The sequence below is a fragment of the Leptosomus discolor genome, chromosome 8, assembly GCF_034619465.1.
Source record: "Leptosomus discolor isolate bLepDis1 chromosome 8, bLepDis1.hap2, whole genome shotgun sequence".
NCBI classification, from domain to species: domain Eukaryota; kingdom Metazoa; phylum Chordata; class Aves; order Leptosomiformes; family Leptosomidae; genus Leptosomus; species Leptosomus discolor.
Window position 1 is genome coordinate 8,751,771 of NC_141398.1, and position 25,692 is coordinate 8,777,462.

A 25,692-nucleotide genomic window follows, 5' to 3' on the forward strand; every position below is an offset into this window, starting at 1 on the left:
AAATTTAAGAAGTGTGGAATTTCATGCCACCAAGAAATAGTTGCGATTCCCCAGCTCAGTGGATTTGACACTGGAAGGTGACTTCCAGGGCTAGAATGTGCGTGCGCAGCTGAGCCCGAGGTCCGAGGAGCAGCTCTGCAGGGAGCAGCTGACCACGGTTGTTGGCAGTTGGCTGTTCTCCGGCAAGGGCAGTCCCTCACACGCGGTAACCTGTGTGCCAGCTTCTGGGCCGCCATGGAAGGAGCAAGCTGCTGCTGTCGCGACTCACAAGTGGATGTGGGAAAAGGGCTGTATTTGGTACAGAGGAGCCCAGAAGCGATGGCGCAAAACCAACCAGACTAACAACAGCAAACAAAGCGGTGTTCTCATTTGCCAACGTGATTGTTCGTCATGCCTCCACTAAAGCATATCATATTAAAATTTGCTTCAGAATTACGAATAGTGGTTGAAAAGAACATTAACATTAGCTTTGGTCAGGCCCCCTGCCGATAAATGCAATTTGAGGGGACACAAATTTATTACATGCCACGGTAATGAAATTCTCCGCATTTTATCATCTTAGAAACACTGAGATAGAAGTAGCTCTACTGAGAGAGGTCATATTGCTCAAATATTTTCAGCGCTTAGAAATACTTCCTTTCTTCTTACGATCGAGAAAGCTTGCACTAGGAAATGAGTCGTCCAACCAACAGCGATGATGCTGCAGCTGTCATTAGAAACCATAATGTGAGCACGTAATGTTTCCGAAGTTCCCGTTTGTTAGGTACCATCAGATGAATTTGACACTCCTCTTTCATTTCAGTTACTGTCTTGAGACCTCTGCCAGTCTAGGGTGACAGGAGACATGCTTTGATGCAGAACCTGATTTAACCAACATGACCGCCTTCCTTCCCGGAACCACGGAGCGAGTACGCTTCAGGGGCAGGAGAGGCAGGGTGTGCTTGTATCCCTCCAAAGTGGTGCTCAGGACAAGTTCATTTAATCTGTTCATCACTTCACTTAGAACTATCCTGGCCTGTTAGCTGGGAAAAGCAACGCCAGCCATTCCCTGGTGCAGACATCTAAACCAGGTCTTTCTTCCAAAAACACAGCAGAGGGGCTAACGCCTTGCGTATGGAGGATATGAGAGATCTATCCCTCCTCTATGCTGTCCTTTGAACATACAGTTCTGTGACCTACTTGAGCAGCCCAACAACTCCAGTCTTTCCTGTAGAACCCCTGCCACTGTAAAATAATCGAATTAGCTAGCCTATGGGACTTTCTTGTTCGATAACCATGACACTCGCCTGAGAAGAGGAAGGTCCTGGAACACCAAGTACATAAATAGTGCTGAAATAGATTCAGCTGAGACGAGGCTATGGAAGAAACGATTTGGATCTCCCCCATCCCAGAGAAGCACTCTTGCTTTCATGCTGTTGGGTATTTAAAAGCGAAAAACCCCAGGGACGCTGCCCTTTCTGCCTAGTTCGGGTGGGGAAGGTTCAGCGCGTGCTTTGAGGCTGTCGGGTACAACCTCACAGAAACACCTTGCCCACGCAGCTCCGTGGGCCTGAGGCACTTGCTGGGTGCCTACGTTCATGGCACCAGTGAGATTTCTGCTTCCTAGGGGCCTTGACTGGCACAAACACGCGCCTTGGGGCCCAGAGGCGCCTTCTGGCTACGTCTGAGAACAGGGAGGCTCTGCGTATTGGCAAGGGACTGGGTTTCTGTGGCTGGATACCTCTTCGTTTGTGTGTTTGTTTTCCTCCTGGCTGACTATTCCAGCCAGCGTTCGTACTTTCTATTATTTTTTTTTTTTTTTCACTTGAGAAGCACAACAGAGCTGCTTGAATTTATTTGAGATGTTTGCCACAGCTCTGATACCGATTTGATGACGTGAAAGCTGTGGAACTTGTGCTATCTTTTGTTTGCAAACTCACAGTTGTGTGGGCAGTGACCTTTTCATACCAGGTGCGTGCTTCCACTTATCTACCTTTGGGCATGAGTGGTCTAGTTTTCTATGTTGGATAATATTATTTTTTACTTTTTTTTTTTGGTGTGGGTTGTTTTTTTTTTCCCCTCCCTGCAGATGTACCTTCTTGTGGTTTCTTTGCCTGTTTTGTATTTTAAAGCTATCCAGGAACTTTTTCTTGCCATTCATAAATAATAAAATTTAAATTAATTAAATTTAAATGAATCCTCAGTTGGCCTAGGTTTTATCACATTTCTGCCTGTTTTTTTTTTTTTTTTTTTTGCAAAAGACCTCAAAAGACTTTTTTATTTCCTTCCTTTGTCCATGTGTCTTCATTTTACTGCTCCTCATTCCACGCACAAACAAGCCCCTGCACCGGTTTCTTTAAGTCTCACTCTTCTCTAGCCAATTCTGCAAGGAACGTGGGAATTATTTATGTGAAAGATGCTATACACGACAGAGCTGCTGCTGCCCTTTGCCTGGCAGCTTTAGTGGGAGAGCAGAGCCTTGACCTACTTAGCGCTGAGCTGCAATAATGTTCTCTTTTTTTTTTTTTTTCATTTACACTAGCCAGGCTAGCCAGAGAAATGGCTTTTGCTGTTGAGGAAATGAAGAGTATGTGTTTAGGAAACGAAGAGTTTGGAGGTCTGTGCTGTGAAACCAGCTTCAGCTCTCCTTTCGAGAGTAAAAGAAGTTAAATATATTTTAAGTAATACAAATACATGTTAAGTAATAATAACACAGGATTTTATCAAGGTTAGTCCTACAGCCTATGGTTCTTCCAACCCAAGGGCTGGAATAGCTAATTCAACATTGGGTAACTTCCTGGGTGCTGGGATGCAACCAGGCATTCTGTCATCTCCCCCGGCAGCCTTTGCTGTCAAGAGCTGCTCTGTGGCTGCGCCTGTGTTGGCAAGGCTGGGGACTTCTACAGGTTGCCAAGCCCGTACGCACGCCCGGGCATATCGTAGGTCCAGGCTCAGACTCAATGCAGACATGTAGGAGCTCTCTGTACCCTGGAGTCTGTGGGAAATAGCAGCGATACAGCCCACAAGCACCCAGCCGGGGCAGGGAGGGGAACCGGGACCTCAGGCTAATTACCCCGAGACAAGCCTAGACCTTAGTAGAGTAGGGCTGGAGGTCGTAGAATTAGTCTCACGTCATCAAGGATGCTACTCGCTCGCGCGGCCGCCAACCCTGCTGTCTCCCGAGGACAGAGCAGTAAACGTGCAGGTATTGCCGGTGCCCTGAGAGCGGAGGTGGCCCGAAGCGCCGGGGGCAGCCCCGACTCGGGGCCAGCCCCTTGCTTTTGCGCGAGGGGCTCAGGCGAGGCCGTGACTGCAGGGCTCCAGCAGAGCCAGAGGAGCGGAAGGGCTCAAGCGGGGTGTCAGGGCAGGGCGAGACGCCTCCCTGGGCCAGCTCTCCGTTCTCCCCTTTTAATGGCAGCTGACATGCTCCTCCCAGCTGCTGGGCTGGTTTGCTGGCCGGGTGAAAGGTGCTGCCTAGAAACCTCATCACTGAGCAGTGCTGCTGGGGGTGGGAAAAGGGGAAGGGTCTCAGCCGTAATGTGCTCGGTACCCAAGGTCGGTCTTTTTGTTCTTGCTTTTCTTTTCCCCAGTATCTGATCTTCAAATCAGTATGGGAAAAAAAAAAAAAAAAAAAAAAAAAAAAAAGAGCGATGCAAACCAGCGGCTGCTTGTAGCAAGCAGCCAAATTCTGCCTTTTCTATGCAGTGCGAGAAGCTCTCCTAGAGCAACTTTGTTAAAAAACCAAATACGGCTTTGCAGAAATGCTGCTTACTCTACTAATTACACGATCTGGCTCCATCTAATCAAGAAAACACTCATCATCCCTGACAACAACGGGCTCATGTACTTTCTAAGATTGCCAGTATTGCACAGTTGTTCCACTCCTTCCCAATGAGCACTGGGACCTTAAGCGTGATGATATGAAACCTTTAATCATTAATGAAAACAAGCCATTTGTCTATGAGCTTAGTTTGACAATCCATAAAATAGTGTTTCTCAAATGACAAATTAGCAACTTGGTTACAAAGAACAAAGTTTAAACAACACAACAGTTGTATGCACAAAGCTACCACGTCTTTTTTTTTTTTTTTTTTTTAAATCAGGAAAAAAATTTATTTATAAAAACGTCTCATTTAATTTACTGTCGAGTCTCTAGCTGAATACAGTTGTTTAGAACACTAACGGCCCATGCTTTTATACAGGTTAGCCAAAGCATGAACATCAATGAAAACTGACCCCCGAAAATAACTTTGCTTTATGTTATGAGCCACAACAGTGTTAAAACTGGAACAGTAATGAAAGCAACACAAGGGTTAGGAAGCACAGTTGCTTAAAGAGTAAAGGAAGTATTTTCTTTTGATGTCTCAGAATAATAAGAAAGTTAGAAATGGCAGAAACTCCTCTGTAGATTAGTCCATAGAAAGCATTGTCTCATGGGGCTTTGGAAAAGTCCTGTCTGGTGGCTAATGCACTAGGGCATGATGAGATACATTACAGAGCCCCCAGGCCAGTAACTTCTGAAGACAGCCTAAAATGTAGGAACAAAAACGAGGAACAGAAAAGGAGAAAAAAAAAAAAAAAAAAAAAAGGCAAAAAAAAAAAAAGAAAAAAAATCTTCTCACTATTAAAAAAGTAACACTTGAGCACAACCAGCATAGAACAGCATTTCAATGCAGGCAAGTTTTCTCACACAGAGGTTGGTGGTTTCTTTTTGTGTGTGTGTTTTTTTTTTTTAAAATGTCAGTTATTGAAACAGTTACAATAGTCCAGAACAATTTTACAGCAGTTTTTCTAGAGCTGTTAAATAGCTGAGGTACCTTGACATTATTTCCAGTTTTTCCTTCATTATATACAAAAAAAAAAAAAAAAAATTAAAAAAAGAAAAAAAGAAAAAAAGCCCAAAACAAAGAAAAACAAACGAACAAGAAAACCAACCAAAAACCCCATCTGGATAAGTGCAAACTGTAACAATGGCAGTTCTACAAATGGTTACAGCGACAAAACTTAGTGCAAAGGTGCTAAGGTGAAGAAAAGCCCACAGAATACAGAAATGACACAAAATACTGAGATAGTACTTAGCCCTATACAATAAGAATAATAACACACTTTGAAATACCATGTTTTAAAAAGTATTGCATTTGCATTGTGTTTTTAGTTTATATTAAAATGCACTGAATACAGTTCAATTGTTAAAGCTTTGTGTCCAAGGAGTGCAAAGTGGATGAACGTGGTGGGCTAATGGGATTCTGGATTCGGAAGTGGTGAGGAAAACAATATTGCATTACTGAGTTATGCAACAGAAATTAAAAAAAAGAAGGTGGATGGACAAACAGAAAATGCAGTTAAAAACTAGTTCCAACAGCTAGCAACCAGCCAGCGCATCGCCCAGCTCTCTTGGGTTTGGCTGCAAGTAGGCGTCTGGTTTGAGTTAATCTGAGCATCGTTGAGTTCCCGTTAAAGGGATGTTATCTGTCCGGGCAGGAACCTTTGGCAAGTGCTAGATTTTATTCGTAATTACAATACAACCCCATCGCATGATCAGCGGTGAGTTAACCAGGGATGTAGTTTTGTACAGGAACCTAACAAAAAATGGTCATTTTGGCTGCTCAAAATATACTCGAGAGGCGGGTACCAGAACAGTGACTGTGCATGTCTGACTGGTACCTACTATAAAGTACTTGCAGAAATAAGTACTTTGTCAGTATTCAGAAGAGTAAAACATCTGGGTGCAAAAGGAGGAGCCTGCTCTCCCTCCCTAAAGTTCTTAAAATTATGTTTTTTCCAAACCAGAGAAAAATGGTTGCACCTTTAGAAGAACGGAGCGGAAAGGCACAGGTGCCTGTCAGGTTTTTTTCTTGTTGCCTTCCAGTCATTTTAGTTTAGCAGTTTTTCTCAGACCAGAAAGCTTCATTTGCTGCACAGAAGTGGTGTTTGGTACGTCCTAGCGCCCCTCTCCTGCTCACAGGGCAGGTGTCGGGGCAGGGAAGACGCAAGCCTTCAGGCCTGTGGACAGCAGCAGCATGACTGAGGGGGGGGGGGGGGGGCAGCGCTTCCCGTGGGATTTTAGGGGCGCCAGCAATCATCAGAAGTGCCAGACTGGCAGGCTCTAGCAATAGAAAAATTCATCAGAGGGGCCAATTTGCCACAGAAAATCGTTCTGCGGTTGGGGGGATCCCTTCAAATGGATATAAGTGCCGGCTGGCAAAAGTTTGCCCCGTTTATGCCTTTTTTCCTTTCTCTCCAGCTGTCTCCTTGCTGGGGTGGGGGGGCGACCCTGCTGTGCTGCGGGGCTGCCGGACAGCCAGCCCTGGCCACGGTGTTGGGGTGAGGGAGAAAAGCCCCCGGGGATGACGGGGAAAGCCCCTGGGCTGGCGCCCGCCCGCTGTTGGAACTAGTTGGTCGGTGGTGCCCGGGTGTTAGTCGTTATGGAGAGCGGAAGACGACTTGAGTCGGCAACAGTTAACACTAGCAATTTAACAGAAAATAAAAGATGCCGTATTGTTTCCTTGATAACTAGGATCTACCACAGACTCTTGGTAGAGCTGGCAAAGCTTGCATTGTGTCTCATCCCTTCAATATGGAGCAAACTTCTGGCGGTCAGATTTCTTAACCCCGCTCGTCGAAGGAATTTTGGCAGTGTAAGCGGACAAACTCCCCGTGGCCCCCGCGGCGGCCGCGGCATTTAGTGCCAGGAGTGGGACAGTTTTCATGCCAAGCAGACTGGAGACAGGAACGGCATAGTGGGTGGTTGGCAGAGTTGGTAGGGGAGGGGGGGTACTGACGGTAACGGCGGAGGCGGCCGCCAGCACGGCCATGGAGGTGGGGGTGGAGGTAGGGGTGGCAGACTGAGAGAGGTTCATGTTGAGGTCAACAGGGGTCGTGACGGAAGCGGTCTGGGTGCTGACTTTAGCCATCTCTAAGCTGCAAACGAAGAGAGGAAGAGGAACAAACAGGTTGGGAGGGTCCAGCCAGGGAGGTGGGGGCCGGGAGGAGGAGGAGGAGGAAGAGGAAGGGAGGGAGGGACAGCAACCACGAAAGGGCAGGATTAGATCGGTGGACGAGGGGGACAGACGAGAGGGAGGGAGAGGAGGGAAGAGAGAGAAAAAAAGGGAAAATGAGGGTCAAAGGAGGAACATGTTATGTGTTAAAGAAGAGAAATAACAAAAGGGTTTTTCATGATTCGATGGTGAAAACATTTCTGAGACTCTAAAGTTCTTTCCAAAAAAAGAAGAAGAAAAAAAAAAGAGGTTGGGGGGGGGGGGGGGTTGCTAGTTCATTTTACATATGAGAAAAGAAATCTAAGGAATGCAGGTAATGGCAAAAAGATGGAAAAAACGAAACTTAAAAGAAAACTTAAAATAACTATGAAGTTTACTCCCCAGCACTGATATGGTGAATTTAGCTTTTCAAAATTACGGTATTTTTGAAAGGGGGACGCGGGGGGGTTTGGTAATTTTTTCAATTTGTCAATTTTGTGACACAAATAGTACCCTTTGTCATTTTGCTAGGATGAGAGGAGACTGAGCAATGATTTGCTGCTGCCATCTAAGGCATAAAGTTTTGGTTTGGTTTTTGGGTTGTTTTTTTTTTTACAAAGTTAGTTTTCCATTTCATTCACTGTGAGGTCAGTGTGCATTTTTCATATAAAACAAACCTGATTACCCAGACTGTTCACTTCGGTTTGTACTTTCCCCAGACATTTTTTTTTTTAAATCACAACAATGTATTTATGCAATCTAATTATAAGGAAATGAGTAAAAAAAGGAAGGCGGAAAACCACCCCGGCTTCCACAGCAGCGGTGTCCTTGCTGAGCTTGTGGCAGTGGTTACAGTGAACATAAACGAGCTTACCAGCTGACAGACAAGGTACTACGTGGATACAACATACACATCGTCAGACAGACCCCGCCAGCACGAGGAAGTTCAGATAAACCCGACCTCCGAGCCCAAGGCAGTGACGGGCTCTTTGGAGGATGTAGCTATCAAACCACCTTCACTTCACTCTTAACTCCTCCCACCAGCAGGTGAGATGAGTTTGGCCCGCGTATTCAGGCTTTTCTGTACATTTTTAGACATAAAATACAGTAATTCCAAGGACGCATTGTTTTTTTCAGGTGCCAAAACGTTTACCTAGATAAATCCTCCCTTTGCCGTTTGTTTGTCGCAGCTGGTGCACTGGCTTTTGGGTCAGCAAACCACCTCAACGCTACTTTTAGGATGCATTTTGCATGTGACCAGCTGGGAGGTATGGCAGCCCGGCATATAAATAGGACTATGGGTTAGAAAATCTTTGCCAGCTGCAGTTATATGTGTATTAATTCCAAGTTTGGGTTTTTTTTTCAGTAATTACTGACTTGTCAGGCTCCTGGGCTTTCTCCTGAGGTGAGCGGAGGAGCTGCAGCAGCTTCTCCCTCCCAGAGCAGAGTGCCAGCGAGCGGCTGGCCGTGTAGAGGAGCTGTGTGGCAGAGGACCTGCTGCTTTCTTATCAAACCCCATCGGGCCTGGGGAAGCTGCCCCGCACAGGGTTTGTGCTGGTCCCTGTCGGCGCTAGGGACTGGGTTTGCAGGCTTAGAAGAACCTCACTTTTCCTCACCTTAGACTTAGATGCAGCTTTGAGAGTAACAGCCCCTGGTCTACTCACGGCCAGAGAAAAAAGGTCTGCCTGCTTTGGGAAAGGATGCCAGCGATCAACCAGCGCGACATAGGGGACGTTGGACTAAAGTTTCCCAAAGCACCGCGGCTGACGGCGAGTCTAAAGGATACCTGAAGCGGGTCTGAGCTGGGGAGGAGAGAGGGGAAACGCTTGAGCACCGAGGGCTCTTGGAGTATTAACTCCAGCCGCAGTTGGAAGGCGCACATCTTCTCGGGAGGGGAGGAGGGTGACTGCGTGAAATACAGACCTGTTTGTGGGAGGTAAAGTTTTGGTTTTCCTACCCTGTGTGTTGATCTGTCCCCACAGATGAGCGGCTCAGAATTTTTCTAACCTCGCAGCGGAGTTGTTCTTTGCAGCGAGAAGAGCATCCTTGTGCTGTCAGCTGTGCCCCTTGCCATCTATTCACACAGCGGGATTTACATCAAGAATACTGAACCAGTGAATCCAGCTCCAGTGCACATCCTCGACTGGGGGTGGAGGAGTTAGATGGTGACACCTTAGTAGGTTGTGAAAAACTCAGTTTATACAGTTGGATTTCTTTGTATTATTTCTAACTCAGTATTATTCTGGGAGGGAGGCATATAGAAAGATAATGCAGGACTCAGTGTTTCGGTGACTCCAAATTTCCCTCCCTTGCATTTATCGAATCCAAAACAATCCTTACTGACACGGGGGGTATTTGAGCCTGAGCTTTTTCCTGCACCAGCAGGGAGAATAGATCCCACAGGCTAAATGCTGGTATTGCTGGCAGCCACTCAAACTCCCCGTCTCTGGCATATTTACAGGTATGATTAAAGCAATCATTTGCCCTGCTTCACATTTAGTACTGGTGGTAATGCATCAGGCTAGCTATCAGCTGCCCTGTGACAGCGGCAGTTTCCCCAACCAGCTGTAGCTGCAGCAAAACCGAATGTGAAAGCGGATGAGGCAGCCTTCATGCAAAACTTCACGGTGCCAATTTTACCCTGTCCCTTTGAAGACCTACACTTTATGGATATATACACCGAAGGCCGCGTCCTCTGTTATCCAAAACTGGTGAAAGGAATAAAGCTCGAGTGTGGCTCTGGCGGTCCTGTTAGCTCTGTGAATGAACCTCCCATCAAAATGGCAGTAAAAAAATATCTTCAGGAAACTGCTCTTCAACAAGGGGCAAGTCCTGCTGCATTTATAATCCAAAGTCAACTGTTACACAGGAAACCTAAACTGCGGTGCATTCTTAAGAAAAGCTAGAGGATGGAATTGGATAATGAAAATCCAGTTACTACAGTGGAGACCAGTTAAGAGACAGAAGATTTTACAGGAAAAAAAGACACTTCTACTGCAAACAAGCTAGGACACGTTCTACTCATACAGAGGTCAGCGCTCGGGTGATCAGTACAGAATCAAAACAATACTTCAGAAAGATTTAAATCTCTATCTTGATACTGCATCACTGTATTTATATATCTATAATTTAGAGTATATTATGTACATATTCCACACCAGATTGCAATAGAAGTCTTAAAACAATTTGAGAAATTACTCTATAGACGGCAACTTTGGTTGGAGGCTAGTTTAAAGATACACACAGAACATTTCAGGAATACCGTGGATAGTTTTGTTTGGGGTTTTTTTTATATCCTATGCTGCTGTGAGACGTTGATTTACGCAGCAATACGGGCCCTGGAAACCAAATCCACCAAAATGACAGATCTTGTGGGGGAGAGAAAAAAAAAATTCCACCTTACCCTGAATGCTTATATGGCTTTTATTTATTATAACTATTATTTTGACATACCAGACTATACCTTGGGCAGTCTAGGTACTGTACTAAGCTCTGTTTATTTCATGCCGACTTCTTTAGGAGAGGCGGCAGTACCTGTGGCAGGTTTAGGGCTGACAGACAGTGACACTGGCTCCCAGCGTGCGCAGGCGGCGGCAGCCGAGCTCTGCCTCTCAGAAACCTGCCCGAGCAGCTAAACCCCAGCTAGAGCAACCTCCCTCTTGCCTGAAAGTTCCTCGGCTCTTCCTCCAGTGCGACTGGGAACTAGCACTGCTGCTGGGGTGGCACCTAACCAGACGGGAATTTCTCTTGTGAAAGGAGAAATCTGCAACAGTGTCACTTTTTAACAATGAAAAAGCCACCTTAATGTCCTATGTTACCTTAGAGCTTAATTTATTATACATTACTTTTTAAGAGTCTTCATTTACAAATGAAGTCACTTCATCTAAATACAGTTTCAACACATGGTACATAATAATATATGATGACTTATTGTAGATGATGGTAACAAATGACTTCTACCTAGAAAGTCAACAGGAAGAAAATACTTTGTTTCTGGTTTCACAGGGTATAGATAGAGTATCCGTGGTATATGACTGCCGAGAAGATTTCTTCTTTGCAAAAGTAAGTTAAAAGACCTCATATATATATATATATCCCATTCCATCAAAAGAATCATTAAACAGTAATAAACCGAAGTGTTAGAGTTCACAGACTTTGCTAAAGTGAGTCAAACAGAGGTTTGTTCACTAGAGTTTCTGGTGAGCAGCTCACTGCAACTCCATTAATAAGTGCATTATTTTATTTGCATGCTTTAGCTGTCTTGAAGATCTTAAATTGTTATCTTCTGAGATCCAGATGCATGCCATATGGTGTTTGTGCAACTAAAAATGAAGGGGTCTATTCTCGTCTCGATGTGTGGGGAATCCCTGAACACCAAGAGAAGAACATATCCTTAAGGGTTAAAGGAGGGAACACATTTTTATTTGATTACAGGGCTTACGGAAGTGACTTATATTTGCTACAAAGAATATAAATCAAGAGCTGTAGGTTGTTTTAGGACCCTGGAAACGGCTTATCTTAAGCTTCGCGACGCCACCCCTCAATATATCTTTCCTTACGAAACTACTTTCGAACCGAATCATAAAAAGTAGTATTTCATGTTTGCTGTAACACAGAGCTGCCCAAACATCCTTCTCCTCCATTAAGACATTGACAGTGGCTTACAGTGGTGCACTACAGACCTGGGCTGGAGAGGAGGCTGGACCATAGGAAGCTGTAGACCTGCTATGACTACAGCCCCCCCCCCATATACAGCACATACTTTCTACTACCTGAACAGCAAACATAGTTAAACATGAAGCTTGATTCATATCACCGTATTTCGTGGGGAAAAAAGAAAAGGTAAAAAAAAAAAAAAAGGCAATAAAATACATAGATGCTCCCCCTCCCCACAATGTATTGCCTCAGTCCACCATGTACAAGTAGATCAATGAGACAGCACTCGATACCTATTGCACTTTCTTCTCAGGATAATTGCAAATAAAGGTGGTATCAATTTTAATATTTTTCAAATAATCATATCAAAACTGATAGAGGCTTAAACTGTCACAATAGCTAAACAGCCAGTGCTTTCATTAATTCTGGCACTGAGGAGAAGCAGATATTCTCACCCCGTCTCATCAGGGAACGCTTTTTACAAATTTGTGATGCTGTCTCCGAAAAAATAAATCCCGTGCCTCTTCAGCAACCAAATGTCAGTTTAGTACCAACTCCGAGTGGCAATTTCCAGTTAGTAAATTAAATCTGTTTTGCAATCTGTTTCACTATATTTGCCATTTAGGACAGTAAAATGGGTCTGCAAAAAGTATTTTCTTCTAAAGAATTTATGATTGTCATTTCATTTAATTTATGTGTTAGGTGGATGCTAACGTGAGTATTCAGATTTTTTCAGCTTTTGTCATTCAACATGTACCTGGAATTGCACCAGATTAAGCTCCTTTCCATATAAACCAACAGCAAACACAGGTTCTAATGACACAGGCTTTACAAATCATTAGGAATTGAATAATACTATGCAAAATGGACACTGCGAAGCAACTTTCTGGATCTATCCAGGACAGACATTTGCTGGAGAGCAGACAGAGCAATCTCGCAGAAGCATTAGCACTTACAAAGCAAACTTACCTTGCATTAATGAGGTACTGTGCTAAGCTGATGTTTGCAGGGGATCCTGTGATTGTAACTTGCCGTTCTGCGGAGCCTTCTGTGGCATTAGCAATCTTGATCTGCGCTCCTGACATCTGCCTGATTTCATTTATCTTACTGCCTTGTCTGCCAATAATGCAGCCTATTAACTGGAGCGGGACAAAGACTGAGATTAGTGCCACAGACACAAGCAAAAACCACTTAACTGCAATTTGTAGAATGGCTAAAAACATGGTTATGAAGAGCTCAATAGCAAAACAAAAGATTTTTGCTGTGCTGTTTGGAAGGAATAATTACCGCGGCCTATTGGCTCTGTGGTCACCCATCTCTCAATCAAGTTTCCCTGCTGCACCGTTATCAACTCAATAACAGATTCATAGAATCACAGCATGGTTTGGGTTGGAAGGGACCTCAAAGATCATCTGGTTCCAACCCCCCTGCCATGGCAGGGACACCTCCCACTAGATCAGGTCGCCTAAGGCTCCATCCACCCTGGTCATGAACACAGATTATTTCGCCGTCTTCCGTGGCGGAAAACGAGAGCGTGCCGTGGTGCTGACGGGTACCAACCACAGCCCAGCCCGACCGGCCGGTGGCAGCGGCAAGCCAAGAACAGCAGCCGGAGGTCAGGCTGACCACCCACAGCTGCCACCCTGCGGCTCTGCACCAGCCCAGCGCGCTGCTAGTCCTCGACCTCCCCGGGCACATGCGGTCCCCGTGCGGCCAGTACCGCCCTATCAACGTCAGGGGGATTTACAGCTCTCTAACTGCAGGAGGAGACTGATATTTGCCTGCGATCCTTGACGGTAACATACCAAAACTCATATTTCATGAATAAAACTGAGCCTGAGGGTGTCCCTAGATCCCCACAATTTTTTTTTGGTTGAGTTGCATTGGTGCTATCTCCAATTAACGGTGTTTTAAAGGTTGTTTAAATTGTCTTGGTGGAGTCACAAGCTTTTGGAAGCTGTGTGCATCACCTTGAGAAACTGTTTAGCAGCACACATAACCGCTGCAGCTGGGGTAAGGGAGTACGATGGCTGTGCTGGGGTGCTGCTCCTCTGGCACGGGGAGCCCCCCAGGAGCAGGTGGGCACCAAGCCAGCAGCTGAGGCTGAGATGTTTTGGCTCCTGTAAGGCTGAGGAGGTGGATTTTTGCTTTGTGTTAAGGAAGGATAGGTGCTGAGAAGCTCAGCAATGGCCAGAATGGGTAGAAAATGGAAACTTCGCTCTACGGGTCTGTTGACACTGGGATGATGTTGCCAGTTTGGCAGAAGGATGTGCCAAGATGCAGAGAGAGAGCGAGAGAGAGAGAGAGCGAGAGAGAGATACTGCCTTCCCCTCCCACCCTTCCCGCTGCTTCACGCCCTGATGTGTTACTCCAAGTACTACAGTATCTTGCCAGAAACAGATTCACATTGTTCAGACATTTTAAAAAAAGAAGAATGCCTGGCCCCCCCGCCCCAACATGATCCTTGCTTCATGCTCAGGGACAAGCAGGAAGCCCAAGCAGGTAACCAAAACAGAGACCAAGCACAAGGGGAGCACCCACAAGGAGGAAAAAATGGGTTTTCAGGAAATGCACACAGATTTCCCATCCTGTTTGAACAGGAGGACCTCTCTGAGCTCCCTGTCCTCACCCTGAGGACCTGTCTTAGTGTGTGACTGCACGTGCCAGTGCAGAGGAGCTATGTGAGCTTCACCAGGAAGCCTCTAGCCTGGCTGTTGTGCGCAAGAATGTGCCGGCATACACTGGCTTTAGCAGCATTGGCATCCCTAAGCATCTGCTTCCCACACCTCAGTCTCACTGGCCTCCACGGTCCGCAGGTAGCGAAGGTGAAGCAGGAGAGAAGATCACCCAGAGCACAGCTGGTAGCACCACTGCCAGCCAGGGGTGGGGTTCGGCTTTTATCAGAGTATGGCATCAGTGTGAGGAAAGCAAAGGCAGTCCTACCAGAGCGCCATTGTACAGCAGATCTGGCAGCATTAGATCCACTCTTATCTGTTAAAACCTGGTGATAGACTTCCATAATTTTGTTCCCATGAATCATTTTGATGCTATACTGTAGCTATCATTTACTCCAATCTGAAGTGTTAACTACTGCAGAAGCAGAATGGAGCACAGAATGGGGAAAAACTTTGGGTCATCTTGACTGCTAGCCAGAGTAGCTCCCCCAGATATCAGAGTGGCTTGAAATGGCCAGCAGGAGTGGAGGCTGTCAGTATTTCCTTCTGCCACAACCAGCATCTACTCATTTTTGCAATGATGATCCTGAAGCAACTGGTCAAGAATCCATCTGTTGCTACTGATGATCTTACAAAGCAGTGACCAAGATTTAGGCTCTGTGAAGCAGCTGTTATGGTGCCCATCACATCTTCAGACTCCTCTGATACTTCTCACCCGATGTGCAGATCTGAATAGGCTTCAGGTTGCTTTAATAATTATGTTCTCAGTGTCTACAGGAAAATGTAGACTGCACATATTCCCTTAGTCTGTCCAAAGCAGAAGAGTGGAAACCTGATAAAATTATTTGGTGTAAAACCATGATAAAATATATAAAAATATATTATCTAGAAGAATTTCAAGCAGTCCAGTTCACAGCTGTGGTTGTCATTGTGGCGTGCAAAGCAGAGGAACTGGATGAGACTGGTGGTTCTTCAGGCATGTTGTGAGACAGACTTACATATCTGGTTCACCAGCTCTGAGAAGGCATTTACTGGGTGACTCAGGAGGCTGCCACTGGTATGGGCTGGGAGTTCTCCAATGAGGCTTGTAACCCCGATGGGTCAGTACAAAGGCTGTGCAGTCTCCTGGCTGACTTTGAGTTAGGTAGCAAGGATTCAGTCCAAACCGGTCAAGGATATTGGTGATGCAAGAAAGGTTCGGTAATCTTCAGTCTGAAGCTCTCCAAAGTCATCCTTTGTTGCTGTGACAAAGGGCTACTTGAACATGCTCTGCAAGCCGTGACACAACCTGCAGCTCACGCAGAATACAATTCTCCATTTGCCACGCAGGAAGGGCAGTAGTGCTGGGGTGCTCGGGCTTTCTTTGGGGTGCTTTCCTATTACTTTGGCTGAAATTTGTGCAGTATCTGAATATTCAAGAGCTGATGGGTTCTGGAAGAAGTTCATCTGTTTTTCATCTACAGAGCTTTGATCAGTCAGGCCATGGACATTTGGTTTTACATGAAAACACCTGCCCTGCCTTGCTTTGAGATGAAGCCATGTCAAATTGCATCCAAACATGCATCACTTCAAGACTGACCTTTCTAATGCTGTCAGCTGCCCCCCGTGTTGTTATGTAGCTGGCCACTTCACATGATTTGGCAGGCTGTGTGTAATTCAGTCCCACAAAAGCCCCTCGACTCAACAGCAAGCTTGCCCTGACTTTGAAAGTTGCTACCTCGCATGCAATGCCGGGTGTTTCATAGACATGGGTTTGCTGCTTTTCCAAGCTCAGCAGATGGAGTTAGGGAATGTGGAGGGCAGTAAACACACAGCTGTTTTCAAGGACTTTAGGTGCTGTATTATTTTTTGATGGTCGCCTGCTTGCTCAACATCATACAGTGAACCTTACTCTCACTTATGGAGTAAATCAAGAGGAAATTCTCCAGAAAACAAGTGAGAAAGCTGGCCCATGTGAGAGAGGAGCCAAACCTACTATAGATTATGGTATGCCAAGCCTACTATGCACTACAGTATAATACATATGCTATAAATATATAGGTATAATATATATAATATACATGGATGCACATACAAACACACACACACATAATATGTGTCTGTATATGCACATATATTTTAGCTCTCTCAAGACTCGAGCAGAACAGCTCATGTCAGATGTGCACCCAGCCCAACAGCCTGTCTCTCTGACTGTGGCAGTAGCACATGCTCACAACCCCCTCCCCAAATGGCTAAAAAGAATGTAAGGTATAAAACAAAGTTTCCACTGGTATCCCAAACTGCCCCAGACTACCTGAGCAGCAGCTGGCATCTCTGCCTTCATGCAGACACAGTTCACGTGTCTGACAATTTCTTTTTGAACCTGTTTCTCCTTTTGCTGCCCAGGAAGGACCCTCGCAGCAATCTGCAGAGCTTGTTTGTGTGTTGTGTGCAAGTATCACCATTTGTCCGTACACCTCAAAATTTCCCCTCCTTCCTGGACTGTGAGCACCAGGGAAAAACTGTCCCCTTTTCTCTTCCTCTACACCACTTCCCATCCATCTTCCTCTACCGCAGTGTACCTCCTTTCTCCTCATGCCAGAAAACAAACCAACCCTGAAACATGGATTCTGCTTTTTGCCTTTTTCTAGTTTTACTCTGTCCTTCAGTGAAGTTCAGCTGGTACCAATGTAAACAGGATGGAATTAGGGGTCTGGACTCTTAAAGGGCAGGACTGGAAGGTCCACTGTGATTCTTCCCGCTCTAAACTCTTGATGCTGATAGTTTCTTCCAATACTCTATGCCATCTCTGGTTCAGGTCCCTCTCTTCCATGTCTCTCCCCTTTCCCATAATACTAAATATAACTGTTAAATAGACATATTTTTTCCCATATTGCTAAAGTCACTGACAGAGCCTAATAATAACAGCTTTCTGCCGAGTGTTTCCTACAGGTTTGCGTCTCTATGTCCACCACACAGCATTACTTCTGTGCAGCACTGGGAACAATTAGACGTTTAGTTTTGGGTTTATTATCCAAGTCCAATGCTGCAGAGTATTGCTTGGCACAGGAAGGGGCACGCAGCTCACTTTTTTTTTAAATACTAGTAAAAAAAATCAGATTCCTTTCTTATGATGAATGTAGTGCTGGTAAAAAGGGCCAGGGAAGTAGCCTCTGCAAGCTGATATCTGCTGTCTGGAGCAGAGGACCATACCTGTCCACAGGTACACGTGGTTCCCCTTGGTTCCCCACTGTCAACCCAGAGCAAGTCCATGGCCTTTGGCAAAGCCTCTGCATTAGTTGAGCAAGCAGGTGCTCATCATGAAGGAGACTCTTCAATCGCTTTTTGTAAAGATACGGGCTTTCTCAGTTCCAGGTTTGGGTTGTTTTGGGTTTTTTTTTATGTTAGAAATGCTGGGGCAGAGTACTCCATAGGGAGAAACAATCTCCTGAGGTGTGATTACAGTTCTTTACAGACTTACTGCAAGGCCTGGAAAAAGATGCTTAAATACCCTGTGCCTCTTAAAAAACAATACTAAAAATAATAAACTTCACTTTCCTTGCCAGAAAACCTGGACTATAATCATTTTACAGGCTTTGCAAGAAGGCATACGGAAAACTGAGACAACACGTTCAGAAACGAGCCTTCTTAGTACTTGTTTTGTAACCCAAATGACTCTCCAGATTTGTGTGTGCTTTTCAATTTATTGAGAGCCCAACACCAGTTCCCATCCTGTTCCCTAAAGTGAGCAAAGGTGGTTCTGGGGGGGGAATTAAATGGTCTCACTTTGGCTTCTGATAGATATTAAGTCTTCAAAATTTTTCTACTGATTCTTGAGCTCATCTAGACAGGTCTACTTGAGGAATCAAATGCCATTTTCGTAGATTAAAGGGAGACAACAATCAGGCCATGTGCAAATGGATAAAAAATGATAAATTTTTTTTTGATAATACATCCCCTTAAACATTGCTAATAGAAAGAATCTGGTTAATTCTCTATTTTTGCTCTGGGCACTATTTCTCTACTACATGGGAGGCTCTCGGCAGTAAGGTAAATTTGTCGAGGTTGAATCCCCAGGTCCCTTGCCTCCAGTAGAAGTGCTTTGACTTACACTACTGCAGGACCTTTGCCAGCACATCTTGTGTGGATTGTTGCATCTTCGCCTAACCGCTGCTTTTACCTTCTTATACAACTGGAAAGTTCTGAGCCAGGGATGGACTTAGCCAGCAGCTTGGCTTTATAAGAAGAACACGGCCCTTGTTCTCCCCTTCTTCTCCCTGGAAGAGGGCTGTAGGGAGGGTGAGGTTCACTTTTCTTGTAACGTTGAGGCAGTGGAAGTTGCAGCTAGGGCCGGACACTGCCCTTATGTTCTCCTTAAGGGCTCGCACTGACTCTCCCCACTTGCAGGCGATGGACTGGGGACCTGCAAAGATGAGAGCTCAGTCCCCCCAGTGACTGCTGGTGGAAGAGACAGCACCACATGGACCTCCTTGGAGCATCACGTGGAGTTGACGCTGGATTTCACTGTGGGCTGCTCCGAGAGCGTTTTGCATATGTGGGTCCCCCTCTGTCGTTTGCAGGGAAGTACGTCTGCCTCCGTGGGGATATAACAGCGGTTCTTCAGTACGCCATTTCCAACTTGGATGGACGGACACTTCTGCTTCTATGGAGTATGGATCAGATCTACAACTTTCACAAAATGCTCTTGGTGCCTTCTGAGGGGGAAATTGTTTTCCTGTTACTTGCCTCTGCCTGCCCCTCCCACATATATGCAAAATATGCATAATTTTTTATGATACAGGTTTTTTTCTTATTATTAGTTTGTTCATTTACTCTCAATGGGCATTTTGGGGGATTGGATCATGAAATCTTAAGATGTCTGTTATCTGTGCCCAATCAGGTACACCCTCCATTCCCTTAAGGACCTGCCACTGTTAACACCACTTTATTCTGGGACTTATGTGAAACACACTTATATTGCGTTTTATATTAGGCAGCAGCAGAAGGCCAGACAAGATCCCAGTGAGGAAAGAAAGGCAACCAAACGCCCTTATAAGAGGTTTTGATGAGGAAAAGGAGATACTAGATAAGGATCAAAGTGACTTCTGAGAGGGACTTGGCAAAATGTCCACTCTCTTTTCTTTTTGAAAACACCCAGAACTTATGAGAAAACCTACAAAGGCCAATCTTCTGAATGCATTATTTGGAGAGGAAGCCTCAGATTTAGCATGTGGAAAATAACTTTCTGTAAAATGTATTTCTTTGTTCTCTGGTATCTCTTTGTTATCAAGCAACAGGTTAGTTGCTAGTATCAGCATACTGCATGAAGAAAACAGCATGATGTTGTTAGAGGAATTAATAATAACAGAAAAAAAAATTCTGTCACTGCCTTAATGCCAGAAGGAGCGAGGAAAATTTATTTTCTTATGAAGCTATGCAAACTGTAAATGGCTATTAACATCTGCTTTCTGTAGACTAGGCTAAAGTCTGAGCTCCTCATTCTCTTTCAATCTGATTTTGCTCCATCACATTCTTACTGCGGCTCTGGCTTTATGTGCTTATGACTACCTTGGTTTTAAAAAAATAAGTGTAGCACATGTAGATATACACTGATGTCTCTGGTGGCTGCAGGGAATATAGATATTTGAAAGTCTCATGTTCTCCTCGCGTGTGCTGGACTTTTGCACACGTAAGCACATATGATAAGAAAGCCAGGGGACTCACACAGCACAGGGGACCCCTGGAGCTGGGGCAGGCAGGGGACTGGCCCCTTGCAGCCTTGGTGCTGCGCCACAGCCCCGTGCCAGGGCCTGCAGCTTCCTTCCCCTTCAACCAGATCAATAACCGCCGTGCCACGCTGACTGCCCGTCTACCAAAACTGGGACTAGGAAGATGCTTATTGGGGAAGCAAAGTCAAATTGCCGCTGCAGGCTTTGCTGCACAACTGCCGTTGCCTCTCCCGCCCCGACCTCCCTCGGCGCACAGCATCTGACTGACAGGGCACACCCAAAACACGGGTGCTGGCATCTCCTCACCCAGCTGCCTCTCTGCCCCGTGTCCCTCCGTCTCCCCCCGTCATCTCCTCATTTCTGGCACTGAGAGCAGCCTTGCTGCAGCGGTGATGGGACACCAGTACGCACGGTTATGCTGGGAGACCCCAGGGACGGTACCCTCCGCACACACACACGCACACACACAGCACTGATGGCTTTCGGTCCGTGTGTCATACGAACATTGGAACTCCTTTTCACCACCCGCAGGGCCCCTGCAGGCTGTTTCGAAGCCCAACCCCAGTTTGGCCTTGGTTTTGCTCCTTTAGCAACAACAACAGAGCCAGAAAAATCTTCTATTAGAAACAACGCACGGATGTGCGTTTGCTTTTCAGAGGACAGTGCTGAGCTGGGGCATTTCATACCTCCTGGATGAGAAACCGTTTGGGTTTTTTTAATTTTCTACTGCACTACAGGACACAAGGCCAACTTTCTCCCTCTCTTTCTCTGCTATAAATCCTGAAAGAAGTGAAATCAGAAGAGTGACCTTGGATTTGTATCACTGATGGCAAGAACAACATCTGCCTGAAAGTGAGATTAAAATCTTGCACTGCAAGGATAAATAGGGTGCTCCCATAAAATTCTCAACATACAATAAATTGGGTTGTAAAGCAGGTATTGATAAATCAGCAGGGCATCTCAAGTAACAGAAAGCTTACGAATTCACAGCACTCACACCTTCACTTCTTTGTTATTCTGTATTTTTTCTTAATGTAAATCACTGCCACTGAGTTTAATAGGGCTTACACGATATTGTAAGTATCTCTTAAGTAATATAAGTGCTATTTGTGATCCTACTCATGTTTGAAAGCTTCTTTTACTGGAGGGGAAATCTTCCATTTTCCAGGTCACTCATTTGTAATGAAAACTGAACACTACTCCTCCCTCCCCCCATTCACAAGGAAAGTGAGTAAGACGGGAAGGCATTTTTACATGACACGCAGCATATCAGTTGGGCATTTTGAGTAGCTGTTTTGAGATTCAGCACCGTACTGCTCATGGAGACTGGGTCTGTTGATCGCAGCCGACCCAGAGCCACTGGAGCAGGAAGCTTTTAGCCCTTGTTTTTCAAATAGACCCTTACATTGCACCTTTACATAACTGAAGTAGCTTTTTGGCTCAGGAAAAATGCCGCCTCGGGTAAGCGTGGGGTCCACTGGAGACTGGCGTGGCACAAGCCATCGCGGTGCAAGCTCTCCACCCCGTGGCACGGAGGACTCCAGCCCAACACACAGCGCGTGGGGCTGCAGGTTTTTCCACCCCCTTTAGCCCTTCTGCTGAGGCCGCCCGCGCTAGTGCCACCCGCGGGGTGAATTCCGATAACCCATCTAAGACCACTGTAAGTAGCAGGCACCCAGGCTTGACCGAAGCTGGCGAAGCACCGCGGCACTGCCACCGTCGTGCACCCAAACCAGCATCGCTGAAGACCTGATACGAGAGGGGCCAGTCGCTTCTGCTGCTTCTGCCCAGCGTTTCACTAACCCCCAGTCCCCCCTCCCCAGCAGACTGAGTGCTGTACAGCTTATTCTAGGGGGGACTAGTGTTTACAGATCAGCCAAAGATGAGAGGTTTCCTCTCCCGTGGCAGAGGAGCAAGAGAAGAGAAAGCGATACTGACTATCGGTCCACTTACATCATTGGGAATAGTAAGTTCATGGGAACTGGTTGGAGTAGTGGCATCCAGTCCTATTCAGGGGACAGAGGGAAAATGTTACGCCAGTTGTTCGCACGAAGGGCAAGACACAACCAATGATATTTTAAAGAAGGAAACATACAGAAAGAAGGGAGAAAAATAATAATAAAAAAAAAAAAACCCCACAAAAGAAAGGAGCAAAGAAAAACAGAGAACTGCTAGTGAAACAGAAAAGAAAGCAAGAGATGCAAAACTCAGAGGGCTGGATTAATTTTAAATGAGTCTTATTTTAATTAACCTTTAACCCACCAAAGCAACAAATGTCACGTGAGATTCCACAAGGTCATAAAAAGCTTCTAGAAAGTGAAGTGAATTCCCCTAAAAATAGTCTTCGAAGTTTGTTCTAAACACATCAATTGAGAAATTATTGGATGGCTGAAATTTGACCTGTCTACCAGGAGTTCTAGAATATGGAAAATGGAAGTGGAAGTCAAATGAACAATTAGCAGAATAAAATACATAGATATGAAAAATTAATAAAGTAAAATAAGGATGAGGAAATTAACCTAGGAAAATCTGGAGATTATATGTGGAATTAGTTGCTGAAGAAATGTTGGGAAGGGTAATTTTTGAAGGGAAATGTACAAAACACTCTAAGCTGTATACGTTTGTAAATTGAGTGGACAAAAGGAAAATGCTCAGGAAAAATGGATTTACTGCTCTAATGCACAGCAACGTTACAGAAACGTACATCTCACAAATATAACCAGGAAAAGATTAAGGAGCAGCATGTTAATGACAAGAATAAGGAAAATATAAAGCTAGGAAAGGCAATTTAGTACTACTTGTAGATATTTTATCAGATACATCATGAAGAAACAAAAGTACGTTTTGGATGTCATGTCTCTTTCTCTCCTTTTATCTTTTTTTTTGGTATTTATTATTATTCTTATCTGTAAAGACAAGCCAAAAATACTCATTTCTGACTAGAACAGATGGAAAAGAAACTCTCTTACAATTAACTACAATTAAATGTGACTCGCCTACATTTTACTTATGTTTACCTTCAATTAAGAGCTGCATATGCTTATTTTACACTGAATATAGAACAACCAAGTTGCTCACAGAATTCGATGTATGTGATAAAATGTTATCTGCCATACAAAGCATGTACCAGTACATAGGTATTTCTGTTTTGTGAAGTTTTTAGATGCCAAGCACGTATGTAGCAAAGTAGAGTAAAAATGATTTATTGCAGGGTTAAGTGACTTCTCACTCTTGAATCAGGAATTCAGCTTCAGCTTTAATAAGTATGGACCGAATTTGCAGTCCTTTATTTAACTAAATTTCCATTGCACTTTGTAGTTACATCTGCGTGTCTAGTAGGAAGGGAGGCACTTTTCCCAGCAGCGATGACTATAAATGCTCTTAAGACATTTGGCTCTACAAGGAATTGAAGTTTCAGCATGCCGTAATTTCTGTAATCAGTATTTCTGTACCACGATTACATACTGTTTTCCTGTGTTTGCTTCTTTCTGAACCATGTTACCCAACTGGAAGTTTGATGAGGTGCACGCCCAAGTACTTCGCTGGGGACCAACTGGTACATACTGTTATGGTCCACAATAACTTTACAAGGACTGAACAAAAGAAACTGGGGGCTTTTAGCCAGTGGCACAAATGAAGCGGTTTTGATTAATAAATGTAACAAACAAAGCACTTTTTAGTAATGATAAAAGGAACTGTAACAGAGGTACGGGAGGGAAGAACAGAGACTAATGTGTAAAGACAGAAGGATCGCTGGTCATTGACCACATTTATTATTAAAATGATGTAATGACCACGGGAAACAAAGCTGTTAAGAAGAAGGACATCCCCAGGGGGTCATGGGTACGTACCAGGGAAACCAGGGGTGGTCTGCCCAAGGGGAGTAAAGGGGGGATGCTGCATAGCCAACTGGTGAAGCTTGGTCAACTGCAGGGCAGGATGGGAAATTAGAACTAACCAATCAAATGGAATTATTTCAGAGCAGAGAAACCATCTTACATGTTCTAAAACTGGATTAATTAAAATTATATTGAAAAAAAAAAGGTTTAACCATTCATTCTAATCTATCATAGAGAAAAAAAAACAAACCCAAACTTGTTATAAATGACATCTCTACTGTTATTACATGTAATGGCTATTGTTAATATTAACTACTTACTGTAGAATTACATATTAAAAGAACTCAAATATATCACATGCAAAAAAGACCAAGATAACTGTCATTTGTTCCTGGGCCATTGTACTTTCTAGCAATCATTACACAAGGTAAGAGCTGCAGCTGAGCTAACATTTGGCTATACAGTGTGTTGTTCAGAAAAGGTGTCCTTAGGCCGTGTCTTTATTGCTAACTGTAGAAAGCAAATGTTGCCCAGAACAAATAAGAGGGAGAGGAAGAAAAAGGGAGTAATTTACATGCGCTGGACTCACGTCTGGATGAGGGATGGCATACTGCCCCTGAATCGTGAACGCCTGAAAACAAGAAGCACAGTTAAGACACAGGTCAGTCAGGTGGGACAAGCAGCATTCCTGTCCTCATCAGAAAAGCTCCTCCTGCAGGCAAATGCCACCCACATCGCTTTCAACGCTGAGTGAAGCTTAATTGTCTTGTGCTGCTTGATAACACTCGGCACAGTACGGAAAGGTCTCTGTCGGGCTGCCCGTGCACCCCTTGCAAGCAGGGGGATGCCAAATGCCACTGCCTCAGCTCTGAGGAACTCGGTCCTCAGGACCTCTCTTTAGTCCAGCTCCATCTGCCAGAAGCAGAGCTGGGGACACTGCGGGGGTCAAGGAGCACGGGGAGGGGGTCAATTCCCCTCCGGGCTGCCCCATCCGCCCAGTGCCACCAACGCAGGCAGGGAGGTGCTGACGCTGAAGCAGCAAAGCGGGGCAGCGAGGATGGGGCAGACTGGCCCGGGGGATGCCCTGCCCTGCCATCCAGCTGGCTCTGAGCCACCTCATCTGGCTACTGAAAGCCACAGATGCTAAGTGCCAGCAAACGTGTGCCCCGGTGCACCCCGCAGGGCTCGTGCCCCAGGCTGCCATGCCAGCGGGTACGTGAGGACGTGTGCTGGATGGCAGCCTGTCCTGCAGCGCCTGGGCATGGGGCCAGCACACCAGTTTGAGGTAGGAGCATGATGGAGATGCCCAGCATGGTAGTCTGATCTTCCACAAGAAGTCAAACATCCAACCCCCCCCCAATCCATCCTCTCTGCACCAGAAGAGCAGTGCAAGGGGTATAGTTTCTGGCAGCACTTCTGGCAGCACTGGGGTGAGGTAGGGGAGGCAAAAAAAGCAGATGAGCAAGGAGGGATACGGTGGCATCGCTTAGCACGGCCCTTTGCCTCTCCTGCTGGCTCTGTACAACTCTCTAATGGCTTACAAAGAAAAAACTATAGAGTTTATAATTTTCTATTAAATCTTGTAGGGCTTTTCTGAAAGGAATGGAATGTCAGAAAAATTTTCATGTGCTCGTGCTTAGACAGGCAGGAAAGCAGAAGGACAAATTATAATGTACAAATATTTGTAGTGGGAGAATTATAAACAGGAACAGAGCTGATTAGCTTAGTTTGCAAAATGCTTATTTGACAAAAGGCCTCTTAGAAAGTAATGAATTCTCTGCAAATGACAAAAAAATTCATTTAATGGAGTTCAGATACTAAAACCTTTAATGCCTCAACTGCTTGATGCACATTTCTG

At 45.2% G+C, this 25,692-nt stretch overlaps 1 protein-coding gene across 2 annotated transcripts in view; it reads right to left on the bottom strand.

The window, feature by feature from the left end:
* LOC104342396 (poly(rC)-binding protein 3) overlaps window positions 1-25,692 on the bottom strand; it is a 64,652-nt gene that overhangs the window by 5,797 nt on the left and 33,163 nt on the right. Inside the window, exons 8-12 of one of the 2 annotated variants that reach the window (XM_086469477.1) lie at window positions 24,409-24,465; window positions 23,847-23,922; window positions 21,949-22,001; window positions 12,582-12,751; window positions 6,552-6,900 (exon numbers count right to left, since the gene is read on the bottom strand). In XM_086469477.1, coding sequence (XP_086325603.1) covers window positions 6,552-6,900; window positions 12,582-12,751; window positions 21,949-22,001; window positions 23,847-23,922; window positions 24,409-24,465 — 705 coding nt within the window. Of the gene's footprint in view, window positions 1-6,551; window positions 6,901-12,581; window positions 12,752-21,948; window positions 22,002-23,846; window positions 23,923-24,408; window positions 24,466-25,692 lie in introns of those variants that run through there. The other variant, XM_086469478.1, reaches the window with a different exon arrangement.